Raw genomic sequence first — 16,431 nt, 5'->3', positions numbered from 1 at the left:
CATATCCACCATGCGTAGCAATAATATGGCGTAGTCTCTGAATGAAATTACCCAAAACCTTTGACGTGTCTGGCGGAAGCGGAATGGCTTCACATGCAGATGAGATGTACTGCTTCAGCTGTTCAATTATTTCTGGATTCTGGCGGTACACCTTGTCTTTCAAGTGTCCCCACAGAAAGAAGTCACAGGGGTTCATGTCTGGCGAATAGGGAGGCCAATCCACGCCGCCTCCTGTATGTTTCGGATAGCCCAAAGCAATCACATGATCATCGACATATTCATTCAGGAAATTAAAGACGTCGGCCGTGCGATGTGGCCGGGCACCATCTTGCATAAACCACGAGGTGTTCGCAGTGTCATCTAAGGCAGTTTGTACCGCCACAAATTCACGAAGAATGTCCAGATAGCGTGATGCAGTAATCGTTTCGGATCTGAAAAATGGGCCAATGATTCCTTTGGAAGAAATGGCGGCCAAGACCAGCACTTTTTGAGGATGCAGGGACGATGGGACTGCAACATGGGGCTTTTCGGTTCCCCATATGCGCCAGTTCTGTTTATTGACGAAGCCGTCCAGGTAAAAATAAGCTTCGTCAGTAAACCAAATGCTGCCCACATGCATATCGCCGTCATCAATCCTGTGCACTATATCGTTAGCGAATGTCTCTCGTGCAGCAATGGAAGCGGCGCTGAGGGGTTGCCGCGTTTGAATTTTGTATGGATAGAGGTGTAAACTCTGGCGCATGAGACGATACGTGGACGTTGGCGTCATTTGGACCGCAGCTGCAACACGGTGAACGGAAACCTGAGGCCGCTGTTGGATCACCTGCTGCACTAGCTGCGCGTTGCCCTCTGTGGTTGCCGTACGCGGTCGCCCTACCTTTCCAGCACGTTCATCCGTCACGTTCCCAGTCTGTTGAAATTTCTCAAACAGATCCTTTATTGTATTGCTTTTCGGTCCTTTGGTTACATTAAACCTCCGTTGAAAACTTCGTCTTGTTGCAACAACACTGTGTTCTAGGCGGTGGAATTCCAACACCAGAAAAATCCTCTGTTCTAAGGAATAAACCATGTTGTCTACAGCACACTTGCACGTTGTGAACAGCACACGCTTACAGCAGAAAGACGACGTACAGAATGGCGCACCCACAGACTGCGTTGTCTTCTATATCTTTCACTTCACTTGCAGCGCCATCTGTTGTTGAAAATTGTAACTACTGTAATTTCGAAAGTTTGTCCGCCTGAAAATGTACTGTTGTCCCAAGCATATTGCAACAAACGGTATATGTCTATCGCTGCTCGTTTAGTTTTTATTGCCGTTTCAAATATACCGGTCATTTTTGAAACACCCTGTACCTTACTGATTAACTTCTTTAATATCAATTCCAATATCACTATAACATTTTTAAAGAGAAAAATCTGCCATTTATGTGTTCGCTCGCCAGATTTTATAACCATTTAATAATAAAACAGTGCCAGTTGGTATTTTCTGTGACGTCTTTAATGTTTAACCGTGTGAATCACAGCATTCTCCTAGATAAGTTGACAACCAATGGATAATGTCATATCTAATGAAAAGAATTCAACCTATATAGGCCATGGACATACATCTGACTGGGGCGAAATCACGCATGGAGCTCCCAAAGGTTCAATCTATGGTCATCTACTGTTCCTCATATATATATATAAATGATCTTCCGTCTAGTATACAACACGCAGAATTGGTTCTTTCAAGCAGAATTACTTCTTTTTGCACATGACACTAGTATTGTAATCAATCCATGCATCATACGGAGCAGAAGAAATGGTCAACAAAGTTCTTAACAGTATCACTGACTGGTTTTCTGCAAATAAGTCTCATCCTCAATTTTCAACTTGCTATCAGAATAATATTTATTGATTGGCGACTCCATGGAGTGTTCTGTGCACCACAACCAGATAATGGATATAATTGGAAGGAGAAACAGCATTGGTCGTATTTTTTTTGTTTTATTATCCGCAAAATCGATTTTCGGTCACTTAGTGACCATCCTCAGTGCTACAATATACAATTAAAATTGGTAGGCACTGGTATCAACAAGCTCAGAGCGATCACATAAAGTTTATGTTATGCTGCAACAAACATTTGTGATCACTTATCCAGTGATATATATATAAAAGAAAAACCCTTAGAAAAGCTCAAATGTAAACAGATCTGCAGACTAATTTATGACGTGAGTGTAAAATGACCCATTTCACATCATTACAATCTATCATGCAAAACGATCCATGGAACATATATGTCACTAACTAACTGAAGCAGAAACCCTGTTGCCACCAGAGTTGTAACCTCTTGTTAAAAACTGAAACTGAGTGGTCAGTTTTTGCCTTGGAAGCAGTGGTCTAATTTGGGTATTGTAGTAGATGCACATGCCTGGTGGTGTTTTTCCATGCGGGTGCATTTTTGTGACAGAAGAAAAAAATTAGGAACAGCAAAGGATAAGGGGAAGAAGGAGGGAAAGGGGAAGAGGAAGAAGAAGAGGTAAAAGAGGAATAGGAGAAATGATAATGAGGCACTAAAAAGATAGTCTGAAAGAAAATCATGAGGAAGTTTGGGTCAGATTGTTGTGAGCGACAGTTCTGTAAGGTCTGCTCCTTAAAGGTACAGCGAGTTATGTCACTCTCGATTTTTCCAAGAGAGCCAACACAACAAAAGTTTAAGGAATATATTCAGAGTATGTTTTTTTTTTATTTGTTACTGATTTATACTGACTGGCAATGAAACAATAAAAAAAAGAACCACATTATCATTGCAAGCAATGTCTCTGTTTTGGATGGTAACATAAAAAAGAGAATTATTGAAATGAGTATCTCCTCTTCATTGTTAAGTCAAGCTGATCTCAATAAATGAACAAACAGAATTGAGAATTAAACAAAAAATGGAGAACTATGGCAGAGGAACGGAGGATGGGCTCTAGGCATCTGTTGTCCTAGTTAGGCAAATGCTCAGTGGCCACTGTCAAGTGAAACTGAGAAAACACCAACTACATCAGCTGTGAAAATAATGGGAAACAGGACACAGCACACCTCAAGCTTGTATCAGTGTTACTAAACAACTCACCTGACATACTGTACAGACTGTGACACCTCTAGAATATGACAACTGAGGTATTTACAATGGTCTCTAAGCTGAAACTGGTTCATACTGCAGCAAGCAAAGAATGAAATTTTAATTTTTGACCCTGTTAGAACCATGTTTCCCTTTTAATAACCTTACTAACCAACGAATGAGAATGGTACTGCTCAGTAATAGGTGAAGTTATGGGCTATTTCTAAACCTTTGTAAGAGTTTATATTAAAATTTAGCAACAAAATTAATAGACATTACCTCTACCACCTACTAATTTCTTTGTTAGGTTGCAAAAAATTAGTACTGAAAGCAACTGCCTTGTAATAAGATGATCCTTATTACAAAGTTTATTTTTCAGTGCATCCATATAACTTATGGCAAGTAATGAGGGCATATAATTTTACGAGTAGTACAAAAAAGTAACTAAATATGCGAAACATTTTTCTGGGCCACATGATTTACATTAAGTCAAAATATTTGCAATCAGACTTGTAATTTTTTTCTAGCAACAACAAATTATTTTTGTTTTACAACAATTTTACATTTACAAACATATTAAGTGAAACTTGTCAAGGTAGCCTATTTCTACTATATGTTCCCAACTGGAGTGCAGTATTCAAAAAGAAAGAGAGAGAGAGAGAGAGATATTATAGGCTGACAAAGCAAAATAAATATTGTTGCATGGAGTGTGACATAAGTAACAGCACACATAATAACAATTCATTGTGATAAGCATGAGCTGATGCTTCAAACAAGTTGTCAATATTCTCTTTATGACAGCAGCTGCATAATTGTAACAACAAAAATGTTTTCAGATATACAACCAAAATATAGTTTTTCATATTCCTGTATGATTCTATAATCTATATCCACAGCTAAGGAATCTAATGCCTGTCACTGAAGTGACCCTAAGCCTGGGAGGTACCCCATTCCATTTCTCACACACACACACACACACACACACACACACACACACACACACACAAATTTCCAACACTAATACTGGAATGTCAAAGAAGGAGAGGCAGTTACTACAATGTTAATCATAAATGTTTGCATTTCAGACTTCTCCACACACAAATTTCCAACACTAATACTGGAATGTCAAAGAAGGAGAGGCAGTTACTACAATGTTAATCATAAATGTTTGCATTTCAGACTTCTCCACAGTGTACCATAAACCATGATATAAGTAACGCTGTTGGTGATCACCTGTCAGTCAGATGGGAATATTAAGCTCAGAAGCCACTTTAGTGTTATTTAGGGGGCAAGTGTTGCTATACACTAGCACTGGGGTTTCCACTTTCTCCTTCCCTTCCACACACACACACACACACACACTCTCTCTCTCTCTCTCTCTCTCTCTCTCTCTCTCTCTCTCTCTCTCTCTGTGTGTGTGTGTGTGTGTGTGTGTGTGTGTGTGTGTGTGTGGCATAGTCTGCCATGTAATTCAGATACCACACCATTCTGAGATGAAACTAAAAGGCTTGAAGCAACAACAGCAGATTGCTTGCACCAGGATATTCCTAAAGAGCTGGTCATCCTGTACACAGCTGCCATAACTAAGTAGGGGATGATTTTGAAGGTTGATATTTTCTCTTTGAGAATAAAAATGGGAGTAAAAATTGCACTCACAAAACATTAATTCTACAAGTGTCTTACTTTTACAAAAGTCTGTGCTTAAGGATTTTATTACATTTACGTTTATTACAAACTTCAAGTTCCGACTGAATATAAATGAAAACTGCCTGCAATTTGCTTCAGCTTATAGTAATTACTATTAGAAACTAGCCTAATTTACAGTTTCCAAAAGATCTCATCTTTTTTAGCACTACATTCCGTATCTTTTTGAAGATCCTGTTGAATATTGGGGGGTTGGGCAGCAACAGTCAGTTGACAATATTTACAAACAAATGCATAATTCATAAAATTAATTATCAGAAAATTGAATTACAATTTGTAAACCGACTGCTATTTGCTGGTTCTTAGGGGGCAGCAAATAAAATTTTATGTTATTGAGTAAACAGTTAACATGATGATCCACATGAACTGCTCTTTTATTCAGGTTCTTAAAAATTTATCTGCGGCACCTTGTTCCTTTTTCTACAACTCAAGATCTGAAACTTTTCCATCATTAAAGGAAGAAAATGAAAATTTAAAAACTGAAAAAGTGACATAAAATTTTCTCCTAACAGTTGACCATTAAAGCCTTCACAGAAACCATTTACAATCTGTGGAGCAGTTTGAGCAATTGCCATTAATGGTATCATCACAAGTGAGCTATTGATAGTATACAATTGTTAGATGGTATCTACATTTTTTTTTCAGTCAGTACACATTACCCTCATCAAGTGGTTGATATTGTAGTCTTCCACCTAAAGACTGGTTTGAAGCAGCTTTCGGTGTTGCTCTGTCCTATGCACACCTCTTCATCTCTGAATAACTACTACAACCTACAGTCTTCTTAATCTATTTATCATCTCTTGGCCTGCCTCTATGATTCCCCCCCCCCCCCTCCCGCCCCCTCCCCCACTTCGCTCCAAAACTACATTTGTGATCACTTGATGTGTGCCACAAATTTCTTGTCTTCCCAATTCAATTATATTCTACCTCCTCATTTGTTACGTGATCTACCCATTTAATTTTCAGCATTCTTCCATTGCACCACATTGCAAAAGCTTCTAATCTCTTCTTATCTAAACTGTTCATCATCCATTTTCACTTCCATACATGACTACATTCCAGACAAATACCTTCAGAAAAGAGTTCCTAACACTTCAATTTATGTTCCATGTTAGCAAATTTCTCTTTTACAGAAATGCTTTCTTTGCCATTGCCAATCTACATTTTATATCGTCTCTACTTCGCCCATCATCAATTATTTTGTGGCCTAAATAGCAAAAATCACCTACTACTTAAAGCATCTTGTTTCCTAATCTAATTCCCTTAGCATCACCTGATTTAATTTGACTACATTCCATTATCCTTGTTTTGCTTATGATGATATTCTTCTCATATATTCCTCTCCCTGACACTGTCCATTCCTGCTCTTCCAATTGCTTTTTCTGTATCTGACAGAATTACAATGTCATTCGCAAACTTCAAATCTTTTATTTCTTCTCCCTGAACGTTAATTCTTACTTCAAATTTTTCTTTGGTTTCCTTTACTACTTGTTCAATGTAAAGACTGAATGATATCGGCAATAGGCTACAACCCTGTCTCAATCTCTTCTCAACCAATGCTCCCCTTTCATACCCCTCAACTTTTATGACCACTGTATGGTTTCTGTACAAGTTGTAAACAGCCCTTCACTCCCTGTATTTTACCTCTGTTACCTTTAGAGTTTCAAAGAGAGTATTCCAGTTGACACTGTCAAGAGCTTTCTCTAGAAATGCTGTAAACATAGGTTTGCTTTTCCTTAACCTATCTTCTAAGATAAGGCGTAGGGTCAGTATTGCCTTGCATGTTCCTACATTACTCCGGAATCCAAACTGATCTTCTCTGAGGTCAGCTTCTACCAGTTTTTCCATTTTTATCTAAAGAATTTGTGTTAGTATTTTGCACCCATGACTTATTAAACTGTCAGTTCAGTAATTTTCACACCTGTCAGCAATAGCTTTCTTTGTAATTGGAATTATTACATTCTTCTTTAACTCTGAGGGTATTTCGCCTGTCTCGTACATTTCGCACTACAGATAGAAGAGTTTTGTTATGGCTGGCTCTACCAAGGCCACCAGTAGTTCTGATAAATATCATTTACTCCCAGGGCCTTGATCCAACTTAGATCTTTCAGAGCTCTAACAATTTCTTCTCGCAGTATCATTTCTCCCACCTCACCTTTATCTACACCCATTTCACTTTCTATAATATGCCTCCATGTTCATCTCCCTTCACAGACCCTCTATAGCCTATAATCCTGCCACCTTTGAGCTTTCCCTCCTTGCTTCGGACTGGTTTTCCATCTAAGCTCTTGATATCAATAACTTTATTTCGGAGCTCTTCCATTTGGTCCATGTTTGCATAGAAAAACAACAATATGGGAATTGTGAGTCCGGCTTGATGCAAAACACTTTATTATTTGTTTACTTATTATTTCCCCAAACTAGTTTCAACAACAAATATCGCCATCATCGGTGGGTTCTTTAAATCTAAAACATACAGAAAATAGCATAGTTCCCAGAATGAGATTTTCACTCTGCAGCGGAGTGTGCGCTGATATGAAACTTCCTGGCAGATTAAAACTGTGTGCTGGACCGAGACTCGAACTCGGGACCTATGCCTTTCGCGGGCAAGTGCTCTACCTCAGTTGGTAGAGCACTTGCCTGCAAAAGGCAAAGGTCCCGAGTTCGAGTCTCGATCCGGCACATAGTTTTAATCTGCCAGGAAGTTTCAATAGCATAGTTATACAAAACTGTAACACATTATTACATTTTTACAGTAAAAACTGGGAACACATTATTACATTTTTACAGTAAAAATGTAATACTGTGTTACAGTGCTTGTATAACTATACTATTTTCTTCGTGTTTTAGATTTATAGAACCCGCACTTTTACAGTAGAAATGTAATAATGTGCTGTTTAACTATGCTATTTTCTGCATGTTTTAGATTTTAAAAACTCACTGATGATGGCGATATTTGTTACTGAAACTAATTTTAGGAATAAATAAGTAAACAAATAACAAAGTGTTTTGCGCCAAGGTGGACTCACAATTCCCATATTGTTGTTTAAGCTCTTAATATTCATCTTCTCCCAAAAGGCCTCTTTAATTTTCCTGTAGGCATTATCTACCTCTTCCCTACTGAAATATGCTTAAATCCCTACTTTTGTCCTCTAGCCATTATTGCTCAGCCATTTTGTGCTTCCTATCAATCTTATTTTATAACATTTGTATTCATTTTTACCTGCTTCAATTGCTGCATTTTTATATTTTCTCCTTTCATCAATTACAATCAATATCTCCTGTGTTATCCAACGATTTCTACTATCTCTTGTCTTTTTACCTATTTGATCCTGTGCTGCTTTCACTATTTCATCTCTCAAAGGTACCCATCTGTCTTCTATTGTATTCCTTTCCTTTGTTCTAGTCAAGCATTGCCTAATAATGCTCCCTCTGAAATTCTCAACAATCTCAGATTCTAAACAAGCAATGGAAACTCCAGGTAGGAATGTCTACAATGTAGGAAAAGGCAAGATAGCTACTTACCATAAAGAAGACACATCAAGTTGCAGACAGGGACAATTACAGGACACTTACATAAAGCTTTTGGCCACAGCTTTCATCAGTAAAAAGAGACACACATACAAGCAAGCACACCTCATACACACACAACAGCCAACTCCTACATTTTGGGCCAGAATAGTCAGAATTCCATCCCTTGCCAGCAGCCATAAAAAGCTTAACAACCAATGAAATTCAGTTTAAGAGAAGCCTAAAGAATTTATTGTGGCCAACTCCTCCTACTCCACTGATGAATTGTCAGTAGAACCAACTGGTTTGTGTATAACCTTTAACTTCTGCATGATTTCAGTGCAGTAATGTGTTCACTGTAAACAAGTATTGTAGTGGTTCTATTATATGTTTATTACCTTATGATAATTTTTTTTAAATTTTAAATTCTGCGCATTAATGCTATCTTAGTAAATGAGAGTTTTAAAATAATCCTTACATATAGGGCTCAAAAAAAAAAAAAAAATAAAAATAAAAATAAAAAAAAAAATAAAAGGGGGGGGGGGGGGGGGGCGACCATTCCACTTGGGACCTGTGGAAGGTACATCAGCTTATTTGTTTAAGTTGTAAATATTTGTCATGTATTATTGTTTTTCTGACATGTTCTACATCCTGGAGGACCTCCTCACTATGGCTCAATTGGAATGAAAGTAAATCTAATAAAAAAAAAAAAAAAAAAAAAAAAAAAAAACGAAGATGATGGAGTTGGCTGTCATGAGGTATGCTTGCCTGTGTTTGTGAATGGTGTGTGTGTCTCTTTTTTACTGATGAAGGCTGTGGCCAAAAGCTTTAGGTAAGTGTCTTGTAACTTTGCCTGTCTGCAGCTTGATGTGTCTTCTTTATGGTAAGTAGAATCTGTCTTTTCCTACGTTGTTCAGATTCTAAACACATTTCTGATGGTTCTTTCAACTTATTCAGGTCGAATCACCTTAACTTCCTATCTTTCTGCAATTTCTTCAGTATTAATCTACAGTTGATAGCCATGTGATTAGAGTCCATATCTGCCCCTGGAAATATCTTACAATTTAAAATATGGTTCGTAAATCATCTTCCACGTACACAACTTCATTTTATGATTCTTAAACCAAGTATTAGTGATGATTAAATCATGCTCTGAGCAAAATTCTACCAGTCTGTTTCGTCTGTCATGCCCCCCCCCCCCACACCCCTCCCAAAAATCAATCCACATTCACCTAGCCCTACTATTTTTCCTTCTCTCCCTTTTTCCCCCTACTGTTGAATTCTAGCCCCCCCCCCCCCCCCCCAGAAAAAAAATCACAATTAAATTTCCGGCTCCTTTAACTATCTGAATAATTTTGCTTATCTCAGACTACATTTCCTCAATCTCTTCATCATCTATGTGCTAGTTGGCATATAAACCTATACTACTGTAGTATGCATCGGCTTCGTGTCTATCTTGGCTACGGTAATATGCTCACTGTGCTGTTCATAGTAGGTTACTCATATTCCTATTTTCTTATTCATTATTAAACCCAATCCTGCATTAACCCCATTGCTATTTTCATTTGTAATCCTTTTCCTCCTGCCACCAAACCTATCTAATTAGCCTATATGCAACTTCAACCTATCCATTTCCCGTTTTTAAATTTTCTGACCTACCTACGTGATTAAGGGGCCTAACATTCCATGCTCTGCTCCATAGAATACCAGTTTTGTTTCACCAAACAATGACATCCTCCTGAGTAGTCTCTCCCCCCCCTCCCTGTAGAACCAAATGGGTCCCTAGTTTTCCTCTAGAATATTTTACCCTAGAGGATGCAATCATCATAAAAAAGGAAATGATAAATATATCCCTTATTCGCCCAAGTGTGGTCTGTCAGACCTCTGAGGTTGGAAGTACCATTTGTATCGTTTAAACTAATCAAGTTGCACAGCTGCACAGACAAATAATCCTTCGTTGTTGTCAGTTGGTGTCTCTGAGTTTGTTTCATTGCAGTTTTCCTATAAGGTGCAACTTTGTGGCTTGCAACGTTTTGTTTGTGGCCTGACAGACTGCATCTGGATTGTAGCTAAGTCACTGGCAGCTGGTCCTTCCGAAGGGATTAAGGTGGATGATCCTGATTTTTATTTATAGTAATGCAGTGGTTAGAAGAAGAAATAAGCAATTGTAAGAAAGAATTTGCACTAAACACTGATCATGATTCAGCACCTGAACTGATCATGACGAGAAGGAATACAATGAAAAGGTGTCACAAACTGACACTGATGAGGTATGTGAATCCAATGGAATTCCACAAAACTTTTGTGGTAAAAATTGATTCAATTGGTAAGCTAAAGAAGCACTTCCTTCATCTGAACAAGGCAACACATCATCATCATCATTTAGCTTCTTGGTTTAGACTGCCAACCATGAGTGAAAGTTGAAGCTACTACATACAGAACTGCCAGGATGTGTATACCACAGGACACTTTGTCACTGTGCCAATGTTGATAGGGTTCTGTGGATGATGCAAATTTAAAATAAATAAATATTTTCGTAATGCATATTTATACATTGGAGGGGGGGAGGAGGGGAGGATCCATATGAGGAAACTACTTTTCTGAAACTATATAAGCTCTTATTCAGCTAACAAATCATCTTCAGTATTTAAATAGCTGATAATAGGTTTGGATCCATTGAGTTGCTGAAAATACTGATGGAAAAAGATCTGACTTTTGGTAGTACAGTAAATACAAACAAGAAAGAGACACCACATACATTTCTACCAAATAACACTATAAAAGTGGATTCAGGGCTCTATGAGTTCAGAAATAATATGATGTTGACTTCCCTTGTACCAATGAAGAATAAAGCAATAGTGTTGGTATCTTCCATACATCACTGTAGGGGTGCTGACAGTGCAAGTGGTAAGCTAGAGATCCTTACCTGTTACAATAAAACCAAGGGTCGTGCAGATTGCTTGGATAAAAAGTGTGCTCTGTATAGTTGTGGTCATCAAATTTGCTCATTGTCAATTGACCTTTTTTTACAGAACCACTGACATTAGTGCAAAAAATACAAATGTAACCTATGGCTCTTACAAAAACAATCAACCACTTTGCAGACTACCTTTCATGAAAATGCTTGCAATGAAGCTCGTTAGACCATTAACAAAAATTCGAGTTACTAACAACCATCTCACTATTGAAACTCTTGCCTGCATTGAGAGAATTTTGGGTAGTCAAAAGGAACAACAACACTTCGAAGAGAAACTCCAGAAGCGTTAAGTGTGCTATACATGTCCTTCCAGTAACAGGGAAAAAAACTGCATACATGTGCCACTCTCAGAGGAAGCCTACATGTCTCGAATGTACTGCAAAAACTTGCCACAGTTGTCACCATACATGAAGATATGTCTCTGTGATAATTAGTGCAAATATGTCTTGTAATTCCGTATAATGGGAGTGTGTAATAAACAGAACCTACAAGATTTATGTCCTCTGTGTGTTGTTTGCAGTTTCATGGAATGTGTGTGTTTGTTCTCAAATTATTATTTGAATTATATAAATGTGTTCCTAAACTAACAATATCTGTGAACAAAAAGTAGCGTTAAACCAGAACGCAATGGGTATTTTTCATAAGTAAGAAACAAATTCTTAGTTTTTGGCAGTTATGTTTCTTGTTGATGAGTTAATTTGTTTTTGAAAGTATTTATTAAAATTTTCCATGTCAATTATTTAATTTCTACGTAATAAATATGCTACTTTTTTGAGGTCTCTCAGACCACATGTGGATGATAAACTATGTATTACAGGGCAGTAGTGTAGGTTATGTTTGTTGCAACTGTAAATTTGTAAAAATTTTTAAGTCTCTAAGTACCTTACCAAATGAAAGGTTGGGAGTTACGAAAATAAAAACCTATGAAGTTTCAGTACATATAATGGTTATGTACTATATTATATAGTCAGCATGATCATCCTACTCTACTAATTGCAGTAGACGCAGTTCCTGTTCAAGACATAATCATGATCATCAAGAACAATAACAAGAACGTAAATAATGTAACAATTAACGATAGAACATAATTCTCTTGGAAGTATACGAGTAGCGAAGCTAACTACTCTACGACTTGCAGTGGGCTTACTGAGATAATGTACAGCCTTCAGCCTACATCTTACGTTATGCTTCCAGACGCACGGTAAGGCCTTTGGAATACAACCATTATCAGTCTTAAAAATACATTACGCCTTACAGTAATTAAGGTTCTACAATCAATACAAGAAAGACATGAAATCACGCTCCGAAGAGCAAACGTAACTATGTATCAAGTGGAAATAATCAAATTTTCTTCTTTGCAAATGATTGGTCTGTCAGAGAAATAAGTTTTTTGATGCATATTAAATATATAGTGACTCGGAACACTGTCATCGTATAACAAAAGCTTTCTACCATTGTTGACTTGCAAGCTAGGTTTCTTTTTTTTTATATACTTCGTTGTTTCATGCTATACAAACGTTTATAGAAACACTAGTGCTTCGAAGTTTCGGCATACGCAACCAACACATTATGATGGGCGAGCCAACGTCTGTCACAAAAGAAAAATTAATGCAAATTTATGGCTGTAAACTGTTCTACAAACAGTACGTTACGTACAGCATTTTAGCAACAATCGTTGGCTGTTGTGAATATGATTGTTCCTTCTTTCTCTGAAAGTTCCGACATTGTACATTATTATTATTATTATCATTATTATTTCTATGATGACGATCATGATAAGTAAACACATCATTCCAAAGTAACCTTACTTTAGGCAGCATTCAATACTTAATTCTCAAGAAGTTGTCACCAACATAATATATTACTTTTACGCAGGCGTGTTTATGAATGAAAATACTTCAAATATGGGAATTAAACCCAATGGGGGGGAAAAACCACTTTCACGTATTCTGGAATTCCTACGCGTCTTTCATTTATTGTACCAACCTTCAGTTCCTCGAGCGGTACAAATAAACTTCGACTTCGATAGATGCATGTAAGCAAAGCTGTAGTTGAACCATACAGATCACATATCAACAGGTGTTTACAAACCAGAGTCGTAATTCAGATCGTACGTTTCATTTCCTCACATCCGGATATAAGTAAACACTGTGACTAAGAGTCTAATTACCCGTCATAAAGAAAAGCAGATTTTCCAATAGTGGATAAATGTTGTGAATATGGTTTTTAAGAGAACGTGATTTAACTAATACGTCCCGCCCGGATGTTATAAATAAAAAAAAAACCTCGAGATGTACACCGTACAGTAGTCCACTTACCTTAAGTTGTAGGAACCTTGACACTAGCTGTTTCAACATTGTTGACGTACAGTAGCAATTTGAATGTCCATATCACATTTGAGTCTTTGTGTGTATTCAGTATACCTGTCGACCTTGTTTTTGCACCAGTAACCCACACAACACGGCCCCAGAAATATTCGCGGGAGCAACAGGCGGTTGGTTGAATCAACACCGCTGTGCATGAATTGGAAAGATGAATCAACTCCATTCGTCATTAATAAATATCCTGCGTCCACCATGGTAGGATAGCATCAGAATAACAATTGGCCTAGAGAAGTTTACCTTCACTTTATGAGTCATACCTGTCCTGGTAATTTACCTGTGCTCTCCAGCTACTGGAACTAACTCATAGGATTAAGTTGATTGATTCATCTTTAAGTATTTTCCATGTAATTGATGTCTTGTTACATACATTTGTATAGTTGCATAATAAGTCATACATTGTAGATATTTTAAAAGAATATGTAATTATGGTTTATACTAGACACATATGATAATTATTAAATATAAATGTGTCATACAGAAAAAAAAGGAGAAACAGTATATTTGACACAATACACTTGCTGAGAAAATCATTTTAACAAATATTTATGAGATATGCTTGTTACATGTTAACATAAAGCATGAAAGCATTATGAAAATAAAACAACAATATGACACAATAAGCATTTTATGAAAAGCTCAAATAATACAGCAATTTTAGAAGATTAGATCATTTTTATTGCAAATTGTAAGTTATTCTACTGTGTAGAACGTTTCTGAAAACATTCAGTGATACACCATGTGCTGTTGTTGGTAACATATTAAATAAGTGTATCCTTATGCATACATAACTTTCAGGTTTTTCAAGGCTAATATTTGTGATGTCAATAATCTGCCTTTGACGTGTGTCATACTTATGTATAGACCTTTGCAATTCATGGCTTTCTTGGTTTTCCTTGATATGCACCAAGCAGCTGAGAATAAACTGAGATGCAATCGTCAGTATTTTGAGCTCCTTAATGTGTTCCATACATGATAGGTTTTTTCTTACTCCAGGAATGCATCTAATGGCCTTTTTGTGCCACATAAAAATTCTTTTCACTCCAGAGGCATTCCCCCATAGCACCAGTGCACACATGGAGTGACTGTTAAAAAAAAAAAGCATAACAACAGTCCAGCAGTAGCTTGTCAGTTACGCAAGTCCCAAGCCTACTTATCAGTAAGGCTAACTTTGTGTACACATAGTGTGAGTTTCCCAAGCTAAATTTTGGATGAAGATGAATGTCAAAGTGCTTAACTGAGACACTACAGTTGTCATTATTAAAAGAATATTTACAGTTTTAGAGTGGTTAATTTGTAACTTATTTATTGTAAACTGTATACTGAATATTCTGAGTTGTTCTGCACCTTTGTGCTCATCTGTGTCCTAGGCTCCATGGACTGTAACAAAGATGGTGTCATCTGCTTACAATATGGACTTACATGGCATTGCATTGTGCAAATCATTTACATAAATTATTAAAAGCAAAAGTCCAAGAATAAACCTCGTGGGACACCACATATAAAAAAAGAGAGTCTGATTTGTTTGTTTTTTTTATTAAAGATGTAATCAGAGATAGTACTTTATTCATAAAACAGTAAAAGTAAAGCTTTTTTAATAGAATCCTATGACAGACATAATCAAAAACTTTACTCAGGTCTACAAATGTGTTATTTAAAACAAAATTAATATGCAAATGCAGACAAAGTAAAGGATATAATGTTTTCCACTGCTTTAACAGTCAGGAAGCCAGGTCTAAATCCATATTGAGAATCACTAAGAATGTTGTTAGCAGATAGATGCTTACAGATTTAGAGTGGCGTGCAGCACACTATGACTTTCGATAGAATAGGTTTTAAAAAAATTGATTGATAGTTACTTGGACATGACTTATCTCCATTTTTATGTAATGGTGCGACCACTGTCATTTTTAAATATGCTGGGAAACAACCACTAGTAAGTATCCAGTTTACAAGCAAACAGAGTAGGTATGCTATTACTTTTCCTGTTAAGAATGGTCTGTCTGATCATGATGCACAGCTAGTTACAGTATACAACTTAGTTCCATCCAGTAATACAAAACAGTCTTCCAAAATAGTGTGCTCAATTAATGATTTAACAATTGCAAATTTTTGGGGAAAGCTTGCAACAATTATGTACTGGGATGAGGTGCACAGGGAAGCTGACACTAATTTAAAATTTAGCCAGTTTCATGATACCCTTGTGAGTATATTTGAAAACAGTTTCTTTAAGAAAACAGTGAAACTTAAGAAAGTGCCTAAATGCCATGGCTTACTAAAGGGATAAAAATATGTTGTAAACAGAAAAGGGAATTGTATCTTATAGCTAGAAGAAGTAATGATCCAGAAACAGTCAAACATAAAAACTACTGTACTTTATTAAGAGAAGTTATTGAAGTATGTGGATTATGTCTGAGATTAGCACCTCTGATAATACAATCAAAACAATCTGGAGTATTGTTAAAAGGGAAACACGGCAACTAAGAGCACAGGAAGCTGTTTATGAATAAAACTCAATGAAAAGTTTGTTAACAAAAAGTCAGAAGTAAAAATATTTTAATAATCAATTCGTAATTGTTGTAGAGAAACAAGGATCCAGCTGTTCATTAGGAAATGCAAGGCTGTATATGAAAGAGGCAATACCTATTCAATTTGATAAAATTGAAATTCAACCCACCTCTCCTGTTGAAATTAGGAAAATAATAAATTCACTCAAAAGAAAAAGCTCGCTTGAGATTGGTGGCATTTCCAACAGATTATTAGAGCCTTGTTCT

At 36.8% G+C, this 16,431-nt stretch overlaps 1 protein-coding gene across 6 annotated transcripts in view; it reads right to left on the bottom strand.

Moving 5' to 3' along the window:
- LOC126176812 (tyrosine-protein kinase Shark) overlaps positions 1–15,150 on the bottom strand; it is a 165,417-nt gene extending 150,267 nt beyond the window's left edge. The window contains exon 1 of one of the 6 annotated variants that reach the window (XM_049924004.1): positions 13,595–15,150. In XM_049924004.1, the coding sequence (XP_049779961.1) occupies positions 13,595–13,633 (39 nt within the window). In that variant the 5' untranslated portion in view covers positions 13,634–15,150. Of the gene's footprint in view, positions 1–12,423; positions 12,511–12,793; positions 12,845–13,084; positions 13,215–13,262; positions 13,570–13,594 lie in introns of those variants that run through there. The other 5 variants (XM_049924017.1, XM_049924010.1, XM_049923997.1 and 2 more) reach the window with 5 other exon arrangements.
- Positions 15,151–16,431: the final 1,281 nt, after the last annotated feature.

This window comes from Schistocerca cancellata, chromosome 1 (assembly GCF_023864275.1).
Source record: "Schistocerca cancellata isolate TAMUIC-IGC-003103 chromosome 1, iqSchCanc2.1, whole genome shotgun sequence".
Taxonomy (NCBI): domain Eukaryota; kingdom Metazoa; phylum Arthropoda; class Insecta; order Orthoptera; family Acrididae; genus Schistocerca; species Schistocerca cancellata.
This window is presented reverse-complemented; position numbering and strand designations above follow the sequence as displayed.